Source organism: Orycteropus afer, unplaced genomic scaffold, assembly GCF_000298275.1.
Source record: "Orycteropus afer afer isolate SDZICR_OR568_19922 unplaced genomic scaffold, OryAfe1.0 scaffold00774, whole genome shotgun sequence".
Classification (NCBI taxonomy): Eukaryota; Metazoa; Chordata; class Mammalia; order Tubulidentata; family Orycteropodidae; genus Orycteropus; species Orycteropus afer.
Window position 1 is genome coordinate 325,521 of NW_006922361.1, and position 9,870 is coordinate 335,390.

Consider the following 9,870-nt stretch of genomic DNA (forward strand, 5'->3'; position numbering starts at 1 on the left):
CTGTGAGTTCTGTGTGGCCACTGCAGTGAATTATCGAACCCAGAAGAGAGGTGGTGGGTGCTTTGGGAGGAATGGTTGGAGAAAGGGCTGGAGGGAGGCGGCATGTCTGGCCTTGCAGTAATAGGCCTTGGGCTATTGATGGTGATTCTGCTTTCCTCTTGTGGGGTTCTAGGAGGTCAGAACATCTGGCCTCCTTGTCCTTTTTGCACCACCATCAAAGCCAAAGATGAGGAAACTGAAGATTTTTACCAACTACTGCAGTCTGAAATTGACTGAACATGCAATCAAGATGTACTGATTATCACTGGTGATTGGAATGCAAAAGTTGGCAACAAAGAAAAATTACTGGAAGTTGGAAAATCTGGCCTTGGTGATAGAAATGATGCTGGAGATCGCATGATGAAATTTTGCAAGACCAATGACTTATTCCCTGTAAATACCTTTTGTCAACAACACAAATGGTGGCTATAGCACATGGACTTCACCAGATAGAGTACACAGGAATCAAATTGACATCTGTGGCAAGAGGCAATGGAAAAGCTCAGTATCTTCAGTAAAACAAGGCCAGGAACTGATTGTGGAACAGACCATCAACTGCTCATGTACAGGCTCAACTTGAAATTGAAGACAATTAAAAGAAGTCCATGAGAGCCAAATTATGACCTTGATTATATTGCTCTTGAATTTAGAGACTGTCTAAAGAACAGATTTGATGCACTGAACATTAATGACTGAAAATCAGAAGAATTGTCAGATGACATCAAGATCATCCATGAAAAAAGCAAAAGATCATTAAAAACACAGGAAAGGAAGAATAGACCAAAATGGATGTCAGAACAGACTCTGAAACTTGCCCTTGAACAAAGAGTGGCTAAAGCAAATGGAAGAAAGGACAAGATAAAAGAGCTGAACAAAAGATTTCAAAGACCAGCTCAAGAAGGCAAAGTCAATTATTATAATGAAATGTGAAAAGACATGGAGTTGGAAAGCCAAAAGGGAAGAACACGCTCAGCATTTCTCAAGCTGAAAGAACTGAACAAAAACTTTAAGCCTCAAGTTGCAATACTGAAAGATTCTATGGGCAATATATTGAATGATGCAGGAAAAATTAAAAGAAGATGAAAAGAATACATAGTCACTGGACCAAAAAGAATTGGTCGATATTCTTCCATTTCAGGAGGTGGCATATGATCAAGAACCAATGGTGTTGAAGGAAGAAGTCAAAGCTTCACTGAGGAAGTGATGAAAAACAAGGCTCCAGGAATTGATGGAATACGTATTGAGATATTTCAACAAATAGATGCCACACTGGAGGGACTCGCTCAGCTATGCCAAGAGATTTGGAAGACAGCTACCTGGCCAACTGACTAGAAGAGATCCATATTTGTACCCATTCCAAAGAAAGGTGATCCCACAGAATGTGGAAATTATATGCAGTATCATTAATAGCGCACAAAAGTAAAATCTTACTGAAGATAATCCAAAAACGGTTGCAGCAGTATATTGACAGAGAACTTCCAGAAATGTAAGCTGGATTCAGAAGAGGACGTGGAATGAGGGATATCATTGCTGATGCAGATGGATCTTGCTCAAAGCAAAGAATACCAGAAAGATGTTTACTTGTAATTTATTGACTATGCAAAAGCATTTGATTGTGTGGATCATAACAAATTATGGATAACATTGAGAAGAACAGGAATTCCAGAACACTTAATTGTGCTCATGAGAAACCTCTACATAGACAAGGAGGTAGTCATTCGAACAGAACAAGGCGACACTCCACAGTTTAAAATCAAGAAGGGAGTACATCAGGATTGCATCCTTTCACCATAGTTATTAAATCTGTATGCTGAGAAAATAATCCAAGAATCTGGACTATGTGACAAAGAAGGTGGCATCAGGATTGGAGGAAGAATCATTAACAACCTGCGATACGCTGACAACACAACTTTGCTTGCTGAACGTGTGGATGACTTAAAGCACTTAGTGACGAAGACTGAAGACTAGAGTCTGCAATATGGATTGCACTTCAATATAAAGAAAACAAAGAGCCTCACAACTGGACCAATAAGCAGCATCATGATAAATGGAGAGAAGATTGAAGTTATCAAAGACTTCATATTACTTGGTTCTACAATCAATACCAATGGAAGCAGCAGTCAAGATACTAGACAACGTATAGCATTGGGCAAATCTGCAGCAAAAGATCTCTTTCAGGTGCTGAAGAGCAAAGACATCTCCCTGAAGATTAAGCTGTGCCTGACACAAGGCATGGTATTTTTTAATCGCCTTATATGCACATGAGAACTGCACAATGAATAAGGAAGACCAAAAAAGAGTCTATGCTTTTGAGTTGTGGTGTTGGCAAAGAATGCTGAAAGTACCATGGACTGCTAAAAGAACTAACAAATCTGTCCTGGAAGAGGTGCAGTCAGCATGATCCTTGGAAGCAAGAATCACCAGACTTTGTCTCACCTACTTTGGTCATGTTGTAAGAAGGGACCATTCCCTGGAGAAGGGTATCATGCTTGGGAAAGTGAAGGGTCAATGAAAAAGGGGAAGGCCCTCCACGAGATGGATTGATACAGTGGCTGCCACAATGGGCTCAAGTATAGCAGGGATTGTGGAGCTGGCACAGGACCAGGCAGTGTTTTGTTCTGCTGTACACAGGGTCGCTACATCAGCACCTAACAGAAGAAGTGGACCGATTTCTAGAAACATAGTACTTACATAAACTAACACAGACTGAGGTGGAAAATTTGAACAGATCCCTAACAAAAAAAGAAACTGAACAAGTCATAAAAAAATCTGCCAACAAAAAAAAGTCCTGCCAGATGGTTTCACTGAAGAATTCTACCAAACTTTCAGAGAAGAACTGACACCCATCCTACTCAAACTATTCCAGAACACAGAAAAGGATGGAATTCTCCCAAATTCATTTTATGAAGCAAGTATAATCTTGATACTAAACCCAGGCAAAGACATCACTAAAAAGAAAAACTACAGACCAATATCCCTCATGAATATAGACGTAAAAATGTTCAATAAAATCCTAGCCAATAGACTCCAATAACACATCAAAAAAAGAATACATTATGACCAAGTAGGGTTCATGCCAGGTATGCAAGGATAGTTCAACATTAGGAAAACAGTCAATGTAATTCAACACATAACTAAAGTAAAGAAAAAGGTCCACATAATCTTAGCAATCAGTGCAGAAAAGGCATTCGATAAAGTCTAACACACATTCCCCATTAAAATACAAATTAATTAAAAAAAAAAACTCAGCAAAATAGGAATAGAAGGGAAATTCTTCAACAAAATATAAAAGGTATATGTGCAAAACCAATAGGCAACGTTATTCTCAGTGGAGAGACACTGAAACCATTCGTCTTGTGAACAGGAACCAGATGAGGACGCCCTCTATCTCCACTTCTATTCGACACTGCATTAGAAGCTAGCCAGGGCAGTAAGGCTAAGACAGGGAAACCAAAGGCATCCAAATTGGTAAGGAAGAAGTAAAACCATCCCTGTTTGCTGATGATATGACCCTACACATAGAAAACCCAAGAGACTCAGCAAGAAAACTACTGGAACTAAATGAGAGATTTGGCATAGTGGCAGGATACAAGAGCAACCCAAAAATCGCTTGGATTCCTCTACACCAGCAAAGAGATTGCTGAAAAGGAAATAAATACCATTTACAATGTTGTTGTTGTTGTGTGCCATCGAGTCGGACCCGACTCACTGCGACCCCTCCTTGGGTTGCCAAGGCAGTATTACTACGGAAGTAGATTGCCCAACCTTCCTTCCATGGAGTGGCTGGTACCCCAAAAATAAAATACTCGGGAATAAACCTCACCAGGGACACAAAAGATCTTCACAAAGAAAACTACAAGAAACCATAAGAGTTCTACATAAATGGAAGAACATCCCATGCTTGTAGATAGGAAAATTGAACATTGTGAAAATGTCAGTTCTACACAAAGCAATCTATATATTCAATGCAATCCCAATCCAGATCCTATAAACATTCTTTAAGAATATGGAAAAAACAATCACTAATTTTGTATGAAAAGGAAAGAGAACTCAGATAAGCAAAGTACTACTGAAGAAGAAGAACAAAGTAGGAGGTCTCACACTCCCGGATCTCAAAACCTACTACACAGCCACAGTAGTCAAACAGCCTGGTAACGATGCAACAACAGACAACAGACCAGTGGAGAACTGAGAACCCAGAAACAGATCTATCAACCTATGGCCAGCTGATTTTTGACAAAGGGCTGAAATACATTCAATGGGGAAGAGACAGTCTCTTTAACAAATGGTGGTGGCAAAACTGGATATCCATTTGCAGAATAACGAAACAAGATCCATACCTTATCATACACAAAAACTAACTCCAGATGGATCAAAGACTTAATTGTGAAACCTAAAATTATAAAGTTCCTCAAGGAAAACATAGGGTCAACATGAGACCAGATGAACTAGATGATGCCCAGCTACCACTGTCAACCACCTGGAGGGGATCAGTGCAGGACATCATGAATAACATGTGAGAACAATGTGGAACAAAACTCAATTAGAGGCCCTAATTTATGGCATAAATAGACTAGCAGGCATAACCCAAAATATACAAACAGCAGAAGATACACTACATGAATGGGAAGTTTTTAAAATTAAATTTTTATGTGCTTCAAATGACTTCTCCAAAAGATATAAAAGAGAATCTTTTTTGGCAGATTGGGAAAAAAACATTTGGCAAGGACATACCTGATCAGGGACTTATGGCTAAAATTTATAGAAAACTCCAGCACCTCAACAACAAAAAGACAAACAATCCACTTTAAAAATGGGCAGAACACATGACTAGACACCTCAGCAAAGATATTCAGGTGGCCAACAAACAAATGAAGAAATGTTCACGATCATTAGTCATTAGAGAGATGCGAATCAAAACGAGATACCATCTTGCTCCAGCACTAACAGCAAAGTTCAACAACACAGAAAATAACAAATACTGGTGAGGATGTGGAGAGACTGGGACTCTCATATACAGCTGATGGGACTGTAAAATGATACAACTACTATGGAAAGCAGTGTGGAGATTTCTTAAAAAGCTGGAATTAGAAATACTATTTGATTCAGCAATTCCATTACTGGGTATACATCCTAAAGAACTGAGAACCAGGACAAGAACAGATACATGCACACCCATGTTCATCGCAGCACTATTTACAATAGCAAAGAGAAACAACCTAGATGCCCATCAATAGAAGAATGGATAGCCAAACTATGGTACATACATACAATGGAATATTATGCAACCCTAAAGAATAATGTAGAATCTGCAAAACATCACATAATGTGTATAAACCTGGAGGACATTATGCTGAGTGAAATATATTAATCACAGAAGGACAAACATTGTATTAGTTCACTATTGAAAAACATCAAGCAAAGGTTTATATATCGAAGGAAACTTTGTTGGTTACCAGGGATGGGAGGTGAGAGAAGGGAACACTGTTAGTGTTAGACAGGTAGAGACAAGTATTGATTTGGGTGAAGGGAAGGGTAATGTACCAAAAGTGAGTGATCAACACGGTGGCACTGAGGAAGAGGAAGACACAGAGAGGTGCATGGGAGGTACAGACAACAAAGATGAGCCCTTTTACATGTAAAGTACTGCACTATCAGTGATAGCAAACATTGATATACAGGTAGATAGAAGAGTGGACAAGCTGAATGATCAGGTATATCTAGGCAGAGGGAATGCGCCCATGACCTTGTATAGGGTTGGCAGACAATGTTTTACAAGTGTATTTGTATGTGTTGTAAGAACGTCCAGGTGTACATATAGAAGAGCTGACAAGGGACAAGGTTTGGGTGGCTTCTTGGCCACAGCCAGCTACCCTGAGGGAGTGAGTTAGACCTATAGGCTCAGGACTATGGTTGCAGGGGACATCAAGTTCAACTGGCACAACACATACGCAAAAACACTGTTCTATATCCTACTTTGGTGAGTAACCACTGGAGTCTTAAAAGCTTGCAAGCAGCCATCCAGATGCAACAATGGGTCTCTCCTCATCCAGAGCAAAGAAGAATGAAGAAAGCCAAAGATGCATGGAAACAACTAATCCAAGGGACTGGTATACCATGCGATCCTCAGCCTGTATAACCATGAGACCAGAAGAACTAGATGATGCCCAGCTACCACTGTCAACCACCTGGAGGGGGATCAGTGCAGGACATCATGAATAACATGTGAGAACAATGTGGAACAAAACTCAAAATCATTAAAAAAAAAAAAAAAAAAAAAAAGCCCAGGTTTGCTGGTCTGATAAGAGTCTGGTGAGACCCTTCAGGCTATGGCCCCTAGTTATTTTTCAGGTCTGGAACTGAACTCACTCCGGTGGCTTCCAGTCAAACAGATAGGCATATGGGGTGAACGCTTACATCAGGCAGAGATACATGCCTTGGAACAATCGATCAATCCTGGGCCAACAGAAGGGCTGTGTTTGCATAGGGAGATAGCTGGGAGAAAAGAGGGCGTGGGAGGGAAGAACATGGGGAAGGTATAACCACGGGGAGGACGTGGGAGGAGAGCCGTTACACACTATCAGAGCTGCAGGCAATGCCATGAAACAAAATGTGTATGAACTGCTTTATGGAAAATGAATTTGCTCTGTAACCTTTCACACAAATCACAATAAAAACTGAAAAAAGAAAAGCATAGCTTTCTGGCAGCAAAACCTGTGGTTGAATCACCAGCATCTAATGCCATAGATTCTGGCAGCAAAACCTGTAGTTGAATCACCAGCATCTAATGCCATAGATTCTGTCTCAGCCATTCCTTACAATCTTGGACAAACACTGGGTGTGTGGTCTCCATAAACCGTCCACCCGCTCTATTAAGTTTGTTCAGCCACATCACATTTTACAGCAGCCCAACTAGGGTGGGACATGCTGTTTCTCGCTCAATCATGATCCAAATGTCTGCCTTACTGTAAGATCCCTACAAATGTGCCTCTAACTATTTTTCTTCTAACTTGGGATAAATAAGGTCCTACATACAGATAGTTCCAACACATGTTTCTAAATTCTTCCTCTATCTTAAATACCTACAAACATTAAACCAACTCCCAAAACAACCAAACTTACTGCCATCCAGTCGTTTCTGACTCATTAGCGACCCCGGTTGAGTTCCCGAAGCTATGAAACTTTAAGGAAATAGACTGCCCCATCGTCCTTCCACAGAGCTGCTGGTGGACTTGAAGCGCTGATTTCCTGGTTAGCAGTCACAGGAGTTATCCGCTACGCCACCAGGCCTCTTGAAAACATTAAACATCCTTTAAAACATTACATCAGAGGGTCGTCTATTCCTCACCATAATCTTTTTTTTTTTTTGTAAAACCAGGAACACTTAACAAAAGCCCCGCCTTGATGACTCATAGAAACCAAACGGGAGCACCGTGAGCAGCGGACTGGAGGAGGGGCGAGTAAGGCGTTTAGACTCAGGCTAACCACCTGGGGATTCCGTGAAACCCGTGACTCTGCATTTCTCACAAACTCCAGCTGATGCTGACGCTGCTGGTGTGGAGTCACACTATTGCTGGACTAGAACTGCACGATTTACCTGTTAATGCACCAAGAGACACAGGTCCAGCCCACCTTCTCCACCGCCCCTACCCCTGGCCAGCACAGACCAGCCACGGCCCAGGCGGAAGTGGGAGGGAGAGCCTGACGGTAGGAGGGGGAGGCAGCGGCTCCGGGAAACCGGCGGCGGCTCCGGGAAACCGGCGGCGGCTCCGGGAAACCGGCGGCGGCTCCGGGAAGGCGGCGGCGGCTCCGGGAAGGCGGCGGCGGCGGCGGGAAACCGGCGGCGGCGGCGGAAGGGGTACAGCCCGGCTACCGGAAGCCAAACGGCTCTGGAGCAGCACACCGAAGACGAGAAGCCCCAACTGCCCAGGAAAGCGGAAGCAGCGCCCTTACACTCCGGCCCCGCGGGCCGCATCCGGTACTGAACCGAGCGAGTCGCCGACAGGCAGAAACCTACCTCATCTCGGGCGTAGAAATGCGACACATCGCGGTGCCCAGCCAGAACCCGCACTTACACTTCTGGTTTCTGGGATTTTTTTTTTTCCTTCCTGCCAGGTGCTAAAAGACCTGGTTTCCGGCGGAAACAGGGCTCCACCTAGTGACTGTGGGGTTTGGTAACTTCCTGTTGGAGATGTTACCTCTGATATGGGAGAGCTCTGGTGGTGTAGTGGCTAAGGCATTTGGCTGCTAAGCAGAAGGCTGGCGGTTCAAACCCACCAACAACTGCTCGGAAGGAAGGTTGGGCAATCTACTTCCAAAGTGATACCGCCTCGGAAACCTAAGGAGAAGTCGCTATGAGTCAGATCTGACTCAACGACAGTGAGTTTGGTTTTCTTTTTTTTTACTGGGGGAGCTCTGGTGGCTTTGGAAACCCAGTGGGGGTAGCTATGAGTCGGAATGGACTGTATGGCAGTGAGTTGGGGGTTTTTTTGTGCGTGTGTTTATGACAGGTGCTCTGTTGTTGCAATGGGTAAGGCACTAACTCGTCTGCCAACAAAAAGGTTGGTGGTTTCACCCAGCTGCTCTGAGAGGGAATCATGGGGCAGAGGGAATCCACTGGATGCCAGTGGGTTTGGCTTTTTCATCTTTATAAGGGAGTTATGGTGGCGCAGTGGTTAACTAATCTGACTTGGAGGAAGTACAGCCGGAATGCTCCTTAGAAGCAAGAATGGTCAGACTATGTATCTTATACTTTGGTCATGCTGTCAGAAGGGACCAGCCCTGGAGAAGGATACCATGCTTGGTAGAGGGTCCATGAAAAAAGGTAAGACCCTCCAGAAAATGGATTGACACAATGGCTGCAATGATGAGCTCAAGCATAGCAGCTATTGTAGAATGACACAGAGCCTGGTGGGATTCCGTTCTGTTGTAGATAGGGATGCTATGGGTCTCTGGAGAAGGATGTCATGCTTGGTAGGGTGGAGGGTCAACGAAAGATGGGAAGGCCTTCAGTGAGGTGGATAGACATGGTGGCTATAGCGATGGGCTTAGGTTTGGTAGGGATAGTAAGGCTGGCACAGCGCTGGACAGTGTTTCATTCAGTTATGCATAAGGTCACTATGAGTTGGAGACAACTCAATGGCACATAACAACAACAACCACTACATGAGTCAAAACCAATTCTATGGCACCTAACAACAACAACAACAGCCACTCCTCGGGAGAAAGAAAGATGTGGCAGTCTGCTTCCTTGAAGATTACAGCCTTGGAAACCCTATGGGACAGTTTTACCCTCTCCTACAGAGCCCCTCTGAGTCAGACCACCCAATGGGTGAATATACCACACTTTTTCTTACTCATTTGCTCATTCATTTTATTCTTTGGTTAAGGTTTGTATTATAACCCAGCACATGGTCTATCTTGTTGTTGTGTTGTTAGGTGACGTTGAGTCGCTTCCGACTCATAGCGACCCCATGCACAGAACAACGAAACTCTGCCTGATCCCACACCAGCTCCATAATCCTTGCTGTACTTGAGCCCATTGTCGCAGCCACCGTGTCAATCCATCTCGTCAAAGGCCTTCCCCTCTTTCATCAACCCTCCACCTTACCAAGCATGACATCCTTCTCCAGGGAATGGTCCTCTCTGACATGACCAAAGTAGGTGAGATGAAGTATGGCCATCCTTGCTACCAAGGAGCATCTCGGCTGCACTTCCTCCAGGACAGATCTGTTCGTTCTTTTGGCAGTCCATGGTACCTTCAGCATTCTTTGCCAGCACCACAACTCAAAAGCATCAACTCTTCTTCGGTCTTCCTTATTCATTGTCCAG

The 9,870-nt window shown here is 43.4% G+C and overlaps 1 protein-coding gene across 1 annotated transcript in view; it reads left to right on the forward strand.

Annotated features, from left to right (window-relative positions):
• The window catches only part of LOC103211700 (adhesion G protein-coupled receptor E3-like), a 114,914-nt gene extending 106,890 nt beyond the window's left edge, over positions 1 to 8,024 (forward strand). Inside the window, exon 17 of the mRNA XM_042783257.1 lies at positions 7,705 to 8,024. Coding sequence (XP_042639191.1) covers positions 7,705 to 8,024 — 320 coding nt within the window. The remainder of the gene's footprint in view (positions 1 to 7,704) is intronic.
• The last annotated feature ends 1,846 nt before the right edge of the window (positions 8,025 to 9,870 follow it).